Source organism: Argiope bruennichi, chromosome 10 (genome assembly GCF_947563725.1).
Source record: "Argiope bruennichi chromosome 10, qqArgBrue1.1, whole genome shotgun sequence".
Taxonomy (NCBI): Eukaryota; Metazoa; Arthropoda; class Arachnida; order Araneae; family Araneidae; genus Argiope; species Argiope bruennichi.
The window spans coordinates 112,190,270-112,208,169 of NC_079160.1; the positions used below are offsets into that span (position 1 = coordinate 112,190,270).

Genomic DNA, 17,900 nt, shown 5'->3' on the forward strand with positions numbered 1-17,900 from the left:
AAGTACTTCTTATCAATAAATGAGAAAAAAATTATTTGGCTTGGTTTTTTTACTATTTATTTAGTTGATTTCTTGTAATAATTATTTTAAAAACCACAAATTTATCTGAAGTGATATTAGTTTGAAACAAAAAGAGCCTAATGCTAGAAAGGAAAGAACTATATTATAATATTATTTTTTATATTATTAGAGTCATAGATACAGAAATAAATCATGACTATCTTCCAAGTCACTACAAGAAAAAAAAATGGATATTTATCAGAAATATTTTAAAATCGAATATGGCAATAATTTTCTCTATTTGTTGTTTATTTTCGTCCGATGTGCATCCAAATTTGTTTTTGAAAGCACGTTGTTGAATTCAGAATTTTTGCAATCGTATTATATGTTAAAGTATATAAATACATTGTATAAATTTATATTTAATAAATAATTTTTTAAAAAGTGATCATGGACAAAATAAAAGTCAATAATCAAGTATGTTTCTCTGTTTCAGAAAATTTGCTATATGAATATATAAATATTTCCCTACGTTTTAAATTTTGTTTGGTTATAAAGTTACTGTTTGAAAACTTAGAATTTTACTTCTGAGATATCAATTCATTTATTTGTACTATCAATGTATTCATTTTATTTCTGATATTCATGATTATCATAAATGTTTGATATATATATATATATATAGTATAACCTCTTTGGACCCAAAATTATAATAACAATATAAATACTTTTTTATGGCTTTTATATACATATTACTAAACACAAATAATTATTGCTTTTTATGCTTGAGTTACATACTGTTGATCGGCATTTGGAATTTTTTTTTATTTTTCTATAAATATTGGCAAAGGCCCTACTACATCTTGTCACACTTCTGTTGTTAGTCGGTTCACTTTAAATCTGTACTTCATTGACACATATTTATTGTTTCCTCTTTTGTTTGTGATTTTATTTCATTTTTAATCTAAGAGACCAAAAGCAACTATCACGTCATATTCCAACAGTGACATATTTCTGGATCATTTTTCAGCTTTTCGTTTGCTGCTTAGATTTTTCTGCTCCGTTGCTGCTTATAAAATAAATTCAATTTTTTTTTCATTATGATACAAAATATTGCAATAAATACAAATATAAAATGCACTTTTTAATGAGAAAGAGAAAGCATATATATATGAGAGTATATTTTTGTATTTAAATTTTCTATCTGCCGCTTGTAGTGATCTCAGATATGAAGATCAATCATTTGTATTGGTCAAAATAATATGAAATGGATCTTGTAGGTCTAAATGCTATGAAATCTGCCAGCTTTAGTGATTAACAAATTTGCTTGTAGTAATCAGTTTCGATTGGCAGATGAGAAAGTGAGTATTAAGGTTACAGGAAAAAAAAGACAAAAATTTTTGTTCGCAGTGTTCTACCCTTCCATTCAGTAAGGTAATGGCTGTGACCAAAGAATAGTTTAGGAATGAACGAATGTCATAATGCATGGAAGAAAAATGCAGTTTTTTAAAAGAATATGATCAACTTCCCAGACTAAGTCAGCAGTAGGCTACGAATACATTGAAAAATTCCTGATTGTTTCTTAATTTATTGAGGAAAATGCAGAAATGATACTGAATTTGTACTTTCGAAGTATGACAAGTTGATGCATAAACAAAATGTGTGATGATTGGAGAGATTTATCAAAATGTTTTCAGTTTATGTATTATTTATTGAGTGTTAAATACTCACTGAAAGAGGAATTTATCAAAGTGAGAGAAAAGTATCGACATTCAAATGGATCATTGCTTGAAAAGAAATCTGAAGACATTAAGGTCATTCAAATGGCATGCTTGATTTTTTTTTTTTTTTTTTTTCTGATGAACATTATTCTTGTGAATAATTTATCAAATGAATGTTTGATAACTAAAAATAAAAAATGTTAATCTCAATAACTTTTGCATAAAAAGCTTAAAAAATTAAGTATGTATGACTTTTTTTTCAAATCTGTACATTTAATAAATTGTTTCTAATTAAAATAAATTGTGTGACTTTTTTTTTTCTACATTTTGAATGTACTAATCATTTGTATGTATCATCATATCTTTGACTTGGATTCAAAGTGATATTATAAGCAGTGTCTATTGTATATACATATTTGCAAACTTATAAATATTTCTAAAATATATTAAAGTTATATGAAAAGTTTTAAATGAGAAAGAATGGCAGATTATAATAAGAAGTGTAAGAAAATCTAATAATAAAATACTCAACACAAACATCTAATTAGATTCATTTTTTTTATACTCCATCATTATGTAATATAATGTAAATCTCATTTTTTGCGAGAAATAAATAAATGCTTTTTAAGTACAATAAATATGCAATTAAAGACTTGAAAATATTCCTAAAATAAATAAAAGTTATAGAAATACATTTAAAAAACTAATGGCCAATTATGATTTTAAAAATTTTGATTTTTACTATTGCTATTCTTTTACCTTGTTTAGAGTTGAGCACATAAATTGCTATAGTAATACTAATATAACACAGTTAAAATTTTATTGGTTCTAAATAACTTAATAATCTACAATGCCACAAATTTTACTGCTGTAAAATGTTTTATTATTTAAATGATTATGAGTATTAGTTTTTTTTTTTTTTTTTTCCAATCATGCAGTCTTAAAGCCATTTTGCAAAATTAGATAAAATCACTATTTGATGTATAAATAAATTCAATATTGTGCTGCCAACCATTGATATCTTTTTAAATTTACATATTTTAACTTTTTAAAAGTGAAAAGAAATAAAAACATTGAGCAATCACGATTTATGAAGTTGAAAACAGAAATCCATATTTATGAATCTGGGGACTGAAAAGTTAAAACTGAATATCAGACATGATATTCAAAATTTTCTGCAATAAACTTTATAGTAGATATATAATATAAATATAAAGTAATGCATTGTTTCAACTAAATAATTTTATAATGAAAAAATACTTTGGGACAAGTATTTTAATAATAAGGTATTTTCCCCCTCCATTAATTATCAGTGCTTAATCAATAATTCAAAAATTCTTTTTTTTTAAATATTGTATTAATATATATAGATTGGATTTAATATTTGTTTACTTTAAAAGAATATTACTTTCATGCTATTCTTTGCAAAAATCATATTCATTAAATTTATTACTGAATCATTGAAATTTATGCTTATTTATTTATTTTAGAAATTGTTGATATGTTAGCATTCTTTTTAAAAATAGCTGTATTTGTCTGTTTAGCTTTAAACTGATTCAAGCAAATCAAGAAAACTAAAATATCTGAATAACTAAATCGGTGTTTAAAAGCAATATTCATAATAAAGTTTTAAAAAAGGCATAATTAATAAATTAAAAGTCTCCATTAAGACTTTATGTACATTTTAATATGTGGATATTAATCAAGATCCATTAAAATTATATATTATCTGATAAATAAATTTGAAAATTTTATATGTATTAGTATTTTAAAATTAACATAAATTAGAGTGTCAAAATCATTCTTGTGACTGCTTTTAAAAAAAGTAATTAATATGTAAAATGTTTTCCAGGTGGTGTCAATGCGGAAGTTTGTCAAGCAAGCTAAAATTCATGCAATAAATAAATGTACAAAACAAATAAAGTTTTTAGAAAATCGAAAGTAAGTATTATTCATTTATTAAATATTGATCATTGTATTTGTTTATAACATAAATTTGCATGCAATATATGCTATAATTTTACAAAGAAAAATTATCTCAGATAAATTCATTATACTGCTTAAAATGACAGTTCAGTAACAATTTCCAAACATTGACATTAATTCCTTGATCTATTTCTAAAATTATTGCCTGCTCATGTTTGAAAAAAGAATATAATTTTTCTTCCCATTTCTGTTATATGTATTTAATTCAGAATTTTATATTTATTTTATGACTGAAATTAAAACTAAGAGAGGGAAATTCGAAATTATATAACTTCATATTAGCATAAATTGATTAGTTGTATAGTGTCTTAAATTTTTCCCAAATGATAAGTAAAAGAATCAAACTTGCAATATCATGCATTGAAAAATCAGCATTCCAAATGCTTTGTGTACTTTGTTATTCTAGCAAAGTAAGAAGCTGTATCATATTCATAGAATATTTTACAAACATGGTCTTATGACTCTAAATAGAGTTATATCAGCTTAAAGTTATATGAAGAAAATTTGTTGAAAATAATTTTGATATGAAGACTAAAATTTTTTATAATGTAGTAAATAAATTGATAGCATCTATAATTTTTTTACCATATTTAATTTTGTTTCTATTTGTTTGAATTTTTCAGATTTTATTTATAAGAAAAAATAAATGTAAAACTTCATTCATTCTAATAATGTGTTGATTTATGATCATCACTAAGATTTTTTTAATATTCATTTTTTTATTAAAAGTATTACTTGAAACTAAAGGTTATTTAAATATGTGACATTATATACCATATTGAAATCTATATTTGTATTAAATATTTATGTTTAAAGTCAGTTATTATATATCAAAACACAGAAATTAAAAATTTCCTCATACATTGAGAAGAAATTAAAATTGAGATATGATGAATTAATTTTGTGATATTATTATTTTTTTTATCCATTTTGATCCTTTAGTAATATAAAATATCTGAAAAAAATTTATAAGTAAGTCGGAACATCACAAGCAACTTTGGCCAAATAAATGCTTGAAATTCTGATATGTAAAGTTACCCAAAAGCGTAATTCAGACTATGTTGTAATCTGATCAAATTTACCATCATATTACTTGCTTTAAACAGTTTGCTGCCACTTATCCTTTTATAGCATCAGTTCATAAGGTGTTTTTTTTTTTTTTTTTTTTTTAAGAATAGCAAATACTGAAGGAAATAATTTGACAAAATCACCTCCATTCTTTAAAATTGTTAATTTATACAAAGATTGTCATACATTGTATAGATACTTAAAGCCAGTTTTGATTGACTTGTATAAAAACAACATTGAATATTTAATGAAATTTCATTTTGTCTTATTTATGCATCATAATAAATTAACTGTAATTTCTGTTTGTCATATTTTTAGAGGCAACGAAGAGCAAATAGCTAAAACAAAAAGAAAACTTCAAAGACTATTAGAAGAAGTTAATATTCTCAAAGTTAGTATTTCTGATTATTTAATTATTTTTTTTTTCTATGCTTATACATTTGTTTTTTAGGGACTTAATTTCTTGTATATTTTAATATCATATAACTCTGCCTTAACCAAAGACTGTTGCCTTTGTGTATTTTGTTATTAATAAGTATTGCATTATCTGAAAATTGTACAATAAATATTTACTCTTATAAGATGAATTTATTTCAAAAACTATTTTATTTTCAACTGTAGTAGAAAAAGTGAAGCTTTGTCATAATTTCACAGTAACTGAAATATACAATAATAAGTTAAACAAAGTTTGGTATTTTTTTTAAAGAAATGTCTTAATTTGGTGACAACTGCAGATGACCTAATGAAGTAAACCCTGAATGAATTGTTAAATGCATTATGTTAATTTTCAGCTATGAATACCTATATTTTCATTAATTGAACCAATAAATTAGCTTAAGAAATAATTCTTAGTTTTGCTTTAAAGTAAATTATTATAATTGTTCTCAACATTATTGTTTGTTTCACCATGAACTATAAAAAGTAATATACTTGAATGATCAAGAAACTTTACATCAGAATCACATTGACTTTTTCCTAATGTAATGAAATCCTTGAGCACTAAGTTTCATAACCTCTAACTGTTGCTATGACAAAAAAATTAAATAGCACAAATTTCAATCAACTTATAAATTCAAAATTCGCCATATTGAATTGTAAGGATATCAGTTTCCAAGAAGAGTTTACTATACATATTGTTTTAAGAAAATAAATTATTGTGTTACATTAAATCTGTTTCTATATTTTAAAAATTAATTTATTTATTTTTTAAACATTTTTTCTCATTTAGTTGGGAAAACGGTTGATTCAGTTAATTTTCAAATAATATTTTTTAAATTTCTTTCTCATTTCAGTAAAATCATATTATCTAAAAATATTTTTTATTCTGATGTAATAAAAGTAACTTAAAACAACTAAAAATCAGCTGTACTTTATATGTGTGAGAATATTTATAGTAGATACATATAATTTAATAAGTGATAAAATTTTGTTTCAAAATATCTGCTTTTCCATTATTAGTATTTTACAACAGAAAGACCAGATTTTTTTTTTATTTTTTACTTTTATTAATAAATTTTTGTTTTAAAATACTGATTAAAACCAAGTAATGAAATATTTATTTTATTGTTTCCATTTAGAAAATCAAGCCAGATTCAGTTAGTAAATTAGCATTGTCAAAAGCAAAAGACTGGAAAGCTGTTTTAGCAGAGGTAAGAATGTAATGAAGCTTAGCAATTCTCAATTCTGTATCTTCTTATTTGATAATTTCTTCTGTATTATATTTTAATACCTATTATTACATAGATATTTTTGCTTTTTTCTCAATATTTTTAAGCTGCCTTTTAAAATTATATCAGAGTACTCTGTAAAAGGTGTTTTAATGTCAGGAGTGTCAGAACTGATTTTTTTCAAACTTTTGATTAATTTAAAAAAATAAGTTGAATTTGGATACTTTTCCCTAATAACTTTTTAAAATATTATTGCACAAAATAAATTTCAAAATCTAAAATAATCGTCTTTTTAATTATGCTAATTTAATAGTCACACAAACTTTACCTAAATTCTAATATATACCTATTTTCCAACAAAATATTAATTACATTGTTACCTTGAAATTCAAATCATTTTCATTGTTTCAATAAATATTTAATCACATGGTTTTCTTACATAATTTAATGCTGATGAAGAATTCTGTTTAATATCTATGGTATTTATGAATGAATGAATGAATAAATGATGAATAAAAAGCTAAAACTCAGTGTCGTATAATTTAAAAGATTGATGAGCTAGATATAGCGCTGTGATGTTATGGGACTAGTCTCTATTAAAAAGGTTCATGTGCATAATAAGCAGAATGTAAATAAGAGAATTAAAATAACATGGCTTTAATGTCTGACTATTTGACAGAATCAAGAATATGGTTGTATCTTAATGATTTATGTATAATTATAATCAATTTTCTTGATGAATTAGTTAGTCACCATAGGCAATTAGTAATCTAATAAAAATGAAATGCTCAGTTAGTTTTTAGACCTTAGAATTCAAAATTACTGGGTTTTTTTTTTTTTTTTTTTTTTTTGCGAATTTCTCTTTTAAATACTGTAATATATATATATATATATATATCAAAATGAGATACAAAAACAATTTTGGATTCTAGAAGTTCAGACCAGTAAGTAATGGAGTTCTGATTTGATAACTACCCTAAGGCCACTAAATTAAAAGGGGCCACAGGAAGAACAATTTAAAAACTTTATTTACTTAGGTTACAAATAAATAAATCTATCAAGAATACACATTTTTTGAATTATTAAATATTAGGACATTGTTAGCAGGTTATCAAATGTAATTGGTCAGGTTCTTATGTTTCATTATGCTCACAAATCTATTACATATCTTATCCTAATGTTCATTATTCTAATAAACATCAGTATTTGTTTCAATAATATTGCATAAAATTCTGGATGCCAGACAATCTTTAATTATAATAAATAAATATAAATTTTCAAAGTTAAAATGTATGTTGAAATATAAAACTAAATTTGCCAGTTTATCAAAAAAAGAAGCCTCTTAATATGCACTTCTTAGGATTACATAGTATTTAAATCCACCTCTGATCAAAATGGTGAATGAATATGTATGTGTTGAACTAAAAACAGAAACATCTTTCTATAACAAAATCGTTTAGCTCGGTTGCTAATGCACCCAACATTGAGTTTATAAGATTGGACTGATATTTTTCTTCTTCAAAGAAAAAAATTTCAAAACAATAGCTAATACTTTTAACTTCTAATGGCTTAAATATCCTTTTAATTTTGCTCTTAAATATTATAAAGCATAAAAAAGATTTTATGAAATTAGTTAAATAGTTTATCATTTTCCAAATTAATAAATTTGTTGGGATGCATTTTGAATTAGGTTTACTATTTTTCAATAAAGAACTTGTCATATACTTTCAATTTAAGAATTTAACTCTTTTCAGTATAAGTCATTAAAGATTTTTTTACAAATAATTTTCTGATTCTGTTTATTGTTTGGAGTTTTATATTGTATATTACTTTTTAATTGGTTCAATTCTAGTTTAACAGCAACCAAAAAGTGCCAAGAAAAATTTTTGCCAAATTATAAAAATATACTCAATTGTATTGTAAATATATTCAAGTACAGAATATGAATATTATAAAAATATACTAAATTATAAAAGTTTTTGCCAAATTGGCAAACAATTTTCTTGGCACTTTTGGTTACAACCAACAAGTACTTTTTAATTTTGTTAATATGTTTTTAATGTTTATTCTGAAAAAAGTGTTGCTAAAAGTATTCAGATTCTCTTTATAAAAGTTTCCATATTTTTATTAGTTAATTCTTTACTGATTTAATTTTTTAAAAAAAATTAGAGCTGCTGAGAGGATTTTGTGCATTGTAATATTTTATGTAAAAATAATTTGTACCCTAAAGACATATAGGCATATTTATCAGTTGGCCAGGTTTATCAGTTAATTCTAAATATTAAAAAAGAGGCATGCAAGCTTTATAAAATTTTTGATCTGTGAACAGTATTGATTTGTGAAATTTTAATCTGTGAAAACATTAAAGAATATAAATACTTTTTTTTCCCCTAGAAAAACATACCACTAGAAGAGAGATGTTTTGCAATGTTAGCTAATCATCCACCAGTTCAAAAATGTGTGGAAAAATTTCACAATGATAATAGTGAGTTAATTCCTAAAATACCTGAACTTGTCAAACAATGGGAGGAAAAAAAATCTAAGCGCTCACAAATGTTAAAACAGAAACAAAAAGTCAAACAAAATGATGTCAAGAATCCAAATACTGTACCCATTGGAAATAAAAATAATTTTCACAAATCTAGCGAAATTCAAACTGAGTGTCAAAATTCTGAATCTTTGGAAAGTTTGCCAGATAGTTCAGATATTAAAAATTTTCAGAAAGATACATCACAACAAAATTTGAAAAACGAGAAAGCAGTCAGAAGGAAAGTGTCTTTGAATAATGCATCTGATAATTTAGTTTCTGTAAGTATTCCAAACTGTCGAGATGAAAAGAAATTACTAACAATTGATGATGCTGAAAGTGATGATGAATCAGATGCTTCTCTTTCTAATAGTTCAGACTTTTCTAATCATTTGAGCAATCAAGTTAAAGAAAAAACAAATAATGATAAATCCTACAAGCATTCAAAGAAGTCTGAAACAAGTGTTTTAGATCCTGAAACTAATTTAGCTCAGGAAAAAGTACTGCTTAAAAGTAATAGCAAAGAACCAATAATAAAATCAGATAAAGAAGGAAATTCAGAAAAAATGCAAGGCATAAGATCTAAATTATTAGAAATTTCAATGTCAAAAACAAAGGTGCAAAATAAACCAAGAAGCAAATCTTCAACTATTTTTCAGCAGTCTAATGCAGGAGAAAAAAGTGACGATGAAAGTTCAGTAGAGAAATACAAAATGGCAGATAAAAATGCTAATATCAGTAATACAAAGGCCAAGCCTTCACTTCCTATAAACCTAGAAGTAAAAAATAAAATAAAAGCCATAACAATGCTAGATCTGAATGAATTGCAAGATGTTGATGAAATTCCTATTGAGAAATCTGATAGTGATATTGAAGATGAAAATAGTGAAGATTCGGGAAAGCAAAAGAAAGATCCTTTTTTCCTACGTGATGGTGAACCAGTTTCTGAAAGTGATGAAGATGAGACTGTCGAAAGAGAAACTATGAGGAAGCGGGACTTTCCCTCTTTTAAAAAGAAACAATATGGTGCTTTTAATAAAAGAGAGCAAAGAGATCATTCATTTCCGAAAAGCAAATTCGAGAAGCATTCTATGAATGGAAGAAATTCAAGTTTCAGAGAAAATAGCTTTATGAAAAATAAAAAAGAATCAACTTTTAAAGGCAATAAAAGAAATTTCAAACAAACTTTTGATGACAATTCTGAATATAGACAAAATAAGAATTTTAAGTTTGCATCTAAAGATAAATTTAATAAAAGAAATGGTTTAAATAATTTTGCAAAGAATCATGAAGAAAAAACTTTCAGGTAATTAATATTTTTTTTTTAATTTTATGTATTAATATATATGACTCAGTTATTAAATTATCTTTTAATTTTTTTATATGAAATGTGTTAAATGCTTTATAAGTACCTGCTTAATAATGTAAATGTATACATATCATATATTTCAGGCTACTTTGTTTGACTATGTCAAAAATTTAAACAATTATTTACCTATTTATTCACAATGATTACTTCAATCTTTAAAGCATAAGGTGCCTAGTGGGTAGAGAATAAAAAGTAGCGTCCAAAACTAAGTTACTTAAAATCAGACATTTTTATTATGTTTTGTTATTGAACAGTTCTTTATGTTTCCTATATTCGTAATAGTTTTGTTTAAATAGAATAAATTTAAGCACCACTATAAAGTTTTCTGTATTTGATAGCACAGTAAAATAATAACTGTTCTGTCAAATATATTAATTTTAGAAGTGAAAATGGTATTTTTGATTCATTAGAATTACATTCAACCTTGTCTAAGTGACTGATAATTACTTTATATTTATCTGTGTATTAATTCATTTTAATAACCTCAATGTTCATTCAAATGATACTTCCCACATTTCAATATAAAAATATTAGCCCCTTAGAAAGCTTCAACAGTTATATTAAAAATTTTATAGTATTAATTTTCATGGCCATTAATTAGCCCTATTAAATGGAATTTTTTGCACTATTTTAAAACACTCAACTGTATTTGAATAATTGAACTATCCTGTGTAAATCCTTATTTATTTTTGTACAAGGAAACTTATTTAAACAAGAAAACATTAATATTCAGAGATGCACATTTTACTTCGTGATATCTTATATTTTAATTGTGGCAACCAATCTGTCCTCTGTTATTGATATTAGAAATTCTTTTACTGAGAAATCCATTCAATTTAAATGTATTTCTAGTTACAAACTTTTGACATTCACTGGAGAACAGCTGAATGATCTTATTAGTATGATCTTTGCTCTCTTTTGTCTTTCTATATTATAAATATTTTATATCTCATCTCTTTTGAGAGTGCTGTTATTCTTAGAAATTATTTTAATCACATTTTCACTACAACTGGCCTGCAATCTTATCTCCAGAACTCCCATATTCTATAAAAGATCCATTATTTTCATGACACTTTAAATTCCTGGAACACTAAATTTGTTGAAGATCAAACATCCTTGCATTAAAATAATATAGAGGTTTAAGAAGGAAGCTTGATATTCTTCTCACCTGATTACTATGAATTATAAATAAAGCCAGTAAATAATAAGTAAAATTTTGCTTACAAAGTAATAGTTTTATTTAAATAGCCATTATGTAAATCTATGAAGTAAATTAATTAGCCATTCAATTCTCTACTAAATCCATATACTGTTCTACATTGCCTGTTCTATTTTATTGTTTTATTCTGAAAATCTGGTTTGCTACTATCAACTCTATCTTGAGATGGATCATTTATTAAATGAGTGTGTTACAAAACTATTTCTAATCGAAAACTGAGTCTTTTAATTTTTTTCTTAGTCTGTTTAAAATCTAAATAAATATTATTATGAAAATTTCTGTCTAATTTATTATTTTGAAATTCTGAAAGAAAGTGCATAAAAATCGGTAAGTTTCATATTAATAATAGATGTTTTGCTATACTTGTTTTATTGACATCTATTATTATTAATTTCCTTAACACATTCGTTGCCGCTGGCGCGGCGCAGATAATATATAATTGTACCAAGCCATCTATATTATTAGATGACACCTTCTCTGCTGCAGTTAAAAGATAGCAAAGAAGGGATCATCTAATTAGACAGAAGGCCCGAATATCAGGCTTGAACCGTGGCAGTGAATGTGTTAAAAAATAATAGAATGAAGTTCAATAATATTATTTTCATGAGTTTGTGATTAGTAATTATTAAAGAAACTTTTTTTTTATTCCTTTTTTTTTTTTTTTTTTTATCCTGTGTTTGTCTCCACATCTTTCTACGTTATTAAATAATAATTTTTTTTAAGTCTGCAAATTTAATTTCTTTTATGACTTTATTAAAAGTAAAGCATTGTTATGGTTATTTCCAGTACATTAGTGTTGGATGTTTTTTTAAATAAAATTGCCTTAAATATTCTTGTATTGATAGATATTAGGTAGTGATGATTAGGTTAGTATTAGGTTGATTTTAGCATTTTCATGCAATAATTTTTTTTGTATGTGTATTTGTTGCTTGTTGCCATGCATTTAAATGAGTAAGATTTTTATATATTTTATTTTATTTATTATTCCCCCACCCATATTCAGCCAAAACCACAGCAGGGATTCAAAATGGAGTAGCCATTCTTCAAAGCCTAATTTGAGTAATTCTCCTCAGAAAAGTGAGTGATATTTTTAATTATATACAGATATATATAAAATTGTTATTATTAAAAATTCAACATAAGCCTTATTTAATAGCATTTTGCACATTTTTCTTCATTGAAAAATTATTGCTTCAATAAATATAAGAGTTGCAAAAATTAAAAGAGTAAACTTTCAGTTGTTTGGTATGATGGCATTTCTTTTTTCCATGTGCTTATTTTATAAATTTAAGGAATAAAGAAGATGAAATTTGAAAAAACAATGTATGAGAGAAAAAGTCTTAAATTTTACTCTTTAATTGGTAAGATCTCTAAGTTACTGTAAAATGTTAAGATTAAAACTTGTAAACACTTTCTCGATTGTAATACTGTTTAATAAAAGTTTCCCTTGTCTTATTATATGTGAAGGTATAAATAGATATTCAAAGCTTCAATATTAATCTGCCTTTTAGGTCTATTTTATTTCCACATTGTTAGCTTTTTCTTCGACTCCTTTTATTAGCTGTTCCAGATTTGCTTTGTAATCAATCTGAGCTTAATAAAACTTAGTTCTCAATGCTGTTCTATAAAACTAGATGGTTGGTATTGTTACATAATATTAAGCAAGATAGAATTTGCTTTAGACATTGTACAATTACTATTGGAGAAAATAATTATTCAGAATGTTGATTTTATATAATGTATTCAGTATTCATTTGTTTTTTTATTATTATTTTTCTTCTTCTTCTTGAAAAAAGGGAATAGCATAAATTTATATTATTTTAAAACTGCAAATCAAGAGAATAAAACATATTGTGAAGTATCTAACTCAGCCTCTGAAATTATAAGAAATTACATGGATCACCTCAAAATATTATATTTATAGGATTGTCATATTAATGTGGTGTCTTAATTTTTTTCACTCTGTTTATGCGAATGCTTAAGCCTTTGGCAATTATTATATGTGAATGTATTTTAAAAATTAAAAACATGATTTATACAAATATGTCACAATTTTGTACCATATTTATTGAAATCAATTGCATATTTTATTATACTATATTCGTATAATTCAGATTAAAGTATTTTTAATTATTTGCATTAGAATACAATTTTATTATGAATAACAGTTTTTATCATTGCAGATAAACCTGATGATAAGCCCTTACACCCCTCATGGGAAGCCAAAAGAAAATTAAAAGAAGCTGCAACTTTGAAATTTCAAGGAAAAAGAATGGTGTTTAATGATTAGATTTGTTATTTTGCATTAATTTTGTTAATGCATTTTGTTGTTTTAAAACACTGTTTACAATAAAGTTATTTTTTATATCATTTTAATGACAAAAAAAATCTTTATTTTGTTTTTGTTATTTATTAAATTATTTCTTTGTATATTTTTATGTTCACTACATTAGTAAGCAATATATTTCATTTTATTTTTATATTGATAATTATTTCAAATTTTATTCTTTGTATCATTAATACTTCTATGAAATGGGACTTTTATATTGATTCCCATAATCCTGATTATTGTTAAAAAGGAATGTTTAGCATCTGTTATTCAAGAGTTCATTAATATGTAAATATTTTTCCATGTCCTAGTTAATATATTAGTGAAATAAAGTAAGTAACTCACGAATTTTATTCAATAATGAAGCAAAACAATATATTTAAATGGAAATATCCTTTGAATAAAGTATTTTTATTAAGAATAAAATTATTTTTACTTATTATCAAAGAGTAATACAGGGTGTTTCATAAATGATGGGGGTAACTTTAAGGGGTGATAGTACACATCAAGACGAGTAATAGTAAATAGGAAACCAAGTGTCCCAAACGTCTTCCGAAGGAGATAGGCGCCATCAAAGTTTAGGGCCCTAAATTTCAAATGATGATAAAAAACGGAAAAATGGATCGATTCATTTACGGTTTTCGCTAAAATCATTCTTTAAATTAGTATTTTCTTTTAAAAAATTTTTAAAGACAAAGTTTAAAAAATACCGATAGAGGGCGCTCTAGACTTTGGAGTACCGAACAACTACTTTTTACCAGTATTTTTTTTAAAATTTTGTTAAATGTTTACTAAAGTTTAGACTTTAACTTAAATTTCGAGCGCAAAATTGAAACCATCGGGAGCGGTTAAGTGGCGCAAATTCAACCGCGTTCAGGGGGTTAAATTTTAAACGCTTGTATTTAATGAGCAAAATAATAAATGATGAAGCAAACTTTAATAGGTGATAGTAAAACACCAAAACAATCAACTTGCATTAGAAAATGCATGATTTGAATTCAAATGCAAACGTGTTAGAACATCTTCAAATTTTATCCATGCAAGCGTTATAGCTGCAAGTTTCTGGAAGAACATGAAATTGTGATATGGGGAAGAAGAAGAACGCATATGCAAATTGTTATTAAGATAAAAGCCACTGACCCGAGTGTGCAAGTGTAAATCACGGTAGAAACGTAACGAAAGATGTTGTCCTTCACTAATCAAGAAAAGGCTGATATGCACTTCATCTACGGAACTGCAAATGGGAATAGTGCAGAGGCGCGACGATTGTACGGAGAAAAGTTTCCCAACAGGCGGTTGCCCAATGATAAAACATTTGTGCGCTTGCACAGACTGTTGCGTGAGACAGGATCCTTTTTTTGGTGCACGTTCAAATGCAGGCTGTGCGAAGTCTAACAGAACGGTTGCTGTGGAAGAAAAAATTCTGGATATGGTGGCTGATCATCCAAATACAAGCACGCGAGCAGTGGCTAGTCAAATTGAAATATCACCCTCCATGACATGGCGAGTACTAAAGGATGAAAGAATGCATCCTTTTCAAGTCCAACGAGTCCAGGAACTGACTCAAAAGGATTTTCCTCATCGAATGGATTTTGCTCGCTGGTATCTGCTGAAGAACACCCTAAATCCCGATTTTGGTGCAACTGTGCTTTTTACAGATGAATGTACATTTACACGTGAGAGCGAACACCCACAATTCCCACCAATGGGCAGATGTAAATCCACATGCATATCAGCGACGATTTTCCATAAATGTTTGGGCAAGAATAATTGGTGACCATCTACTTGGACCTTATCTTCTGCCAGAACGCCTGGATGGAAAAAAATATCTTATCTTTCTGCAACAGTGTTGCTGCCAGAAATGATGACAGATGTTCCCCCTCGTATCCGGCGAGTAATGTAGTTCCAGCACCTCTGGCGCATAATGAGCTGGAGCACCAGCTCATTATGCGCCAGAGGTGCGAAATTATCTAAACGCAACCTTTCCAAATCAATGGATTGGGCGAGGTTGTCCTGTCCCTTGGCCAGCGCAATCGCCCGATCTTTCATACCTGGATTTCTTTTTGTGGGGGCACCTGAAGAGTATGAGACTCCTATCGAATCTGCAGAAGAACTCGTCACCAGACTTTCGGCCGCTGCAGGGGAGGTGCGCGATACTCCTGGCGTGTTTCAGAAGGTTCGTGAATCCCTTCGCCGTTGTACCGCATGCATCACCTCTAATGGTCAGTGTTTCGAACAGCTATTGTAATCATTTATAATTAAACTTTTTTTTATAACGTAAATGCTCTTTGTTTTCTTTTTTGTCTCTTAAAACGAAATCTTTCAGCGCCCTCTATCACCTTCGAGTTAAAATTACGACTATGGTTTCTTTGATGAATGTTGTTTGTTCTAGTGTTTTACTATCAACTATTAAAGTTTGCTTCATCATTTATTATTTTGCTCATTAGATACAAGCGTTTAAAATTTAACCCCCTGAACGCGGTTGAATTTGCGCCACTTAACCGCTCCCGATGGTTTCAATTTTGCGCTCGAAATTTAAGTTAAAGTCTAAGCTTTAGTAAACATTTAACAAAATAAAAAAAATACTGGTTAAAAGTAGTTGTTCGGTACTCCAAAGTCTAGAGCGCCCTCTATCGGCATTTTTTAAACTTTGTCTTTAAAAATCTTTTTAAAGAAAATACTAATTTAAAGAATGATTTTATCGAAAACCGTAAATGAATCGATCCATTTTTCCGTTTTTTATCATCATTTGAAATTTAGGGTCCTAAACTTTGATGGCGCCTATCTCCTTCGGAAGACGTTTGGGACACTTGGTTTCCTATTTACTATTACTCGTCTTGATGTGTACTATCACCCCTTAAAGTTACTCCCATCATTTATGAAACACCCTGTATAATAACAGACTTCATTGTTTGTATTTTTGTAATCTTAAAATCTTTGTACCAGATTCTCTTTGAGGCCAGAAACTTAGAATAAGAAATGGAACATGATTTGGATATCATATTGATGTTCATAATATCCCGAACAGTACTTTTCAAATTATCAGATGCATCTAGTATATATGTAAATTAATATAATATAGCTGAACATAAAAAAATAAACCTCATCACAATCAATTCACTACTTTTTTCCCTCTCATTTAGGCCCAAGAATTCCTCCATTCCTTGTAAGAAGAGTAAATAATAAAATTTTACTGAATAAAGTAATATTTGATATTTTTCCTGATTTTAATAGTATTTTTAATAATGTAAATAAAATAATTTTATGCTTAATATACATTAAATACTTAAATTTATAAAAATCTCATGAATTGAGATTTTTTAAAAATATATTATAAGTATTAAGTGTGCAGGTGAATTAAAGATCTCAAAAAGTTATTCATTCATGATCACTGACATGGCAAAATACAGACATTAACTAAAATAAACAATAGAGGAACATATAGAAAATGAATTTACTATTTCTATTCTCGATTTTGAGCTGAATAAAACAAATTGGAAATACAGACAATATTCCAACATATTAGGGAATTCAATGCACTGGAAAGTGAAATTTCAAAAACTTTATTTAAAAAGGTTGAATTAACAAAGTTCTACTGCCATAATAATTCTTCAAAGCAGTTTTAATGTGGAAATCATTTCCTGATTCATAGTATTCTTTTTCAGTGACACACTAATTTCAGGATTTAATAAAAGGAATGCTGCATTTTTTCTGTCCCACTATCTAATATCAGTAATAGATCAAAAGGTTTCTTTAATCAAAATTTAAAATGATATAAAAAATGTCAAATGCATTTCCCTTGTCAATAATCTGGTAGGATCAGTCTACTTCCAACCTCTTTTTCACAGGTCTTGCAATACAAAGGCATCATCAAATTATAGGATTCCTGTTGTTAAAGGTTTCCAGGATAGGATTATTTTCAGTCTTTCTGAATATAATATCAATGTTTTGAATGTTCAATAAATACTGACATTTCACTTGAAAAAAAAAAAAAAAAACTGACATTCTGGTCTA

General features: G+C 26.5%; 1 protein-coding gene across 1 annotated transcript; it reads left to right on the forward strand.

The window, feature by feature from the left end:
* The first annotated feature begins 307 nt into the window (after nucleotides 1-307).
* LOC129989288 (serum response factor-binding protein 1-like) lies at nucleotides 308-13,933 on the forward strand. The gene is made up of 7 exons (XM_056097724.1): nucleotides 308-477; nucleotides 3,574-3,662; nucleotides 5,094-5,166; nucleotides 6,353-6,424; nucleotides 8,837-10,275; nucleotides 12,561-12,634; nucleotides 13,741-13,933. Exons 1-7 carry the CDS (start codon nucleotides 451-453, stop codon nucleotides 13,845-13,847), a joined length of 1,881 nt encoding a protein of 626 aa, XP_055953699.1. The 5' UTR covers nucleotides 308-450; the 3' UTR covers nucleotides 13,848-13,933.
* The last annotated feature ends 3,967 nt before the right edge of the window (nucleotides 13,934-17,900 follow it).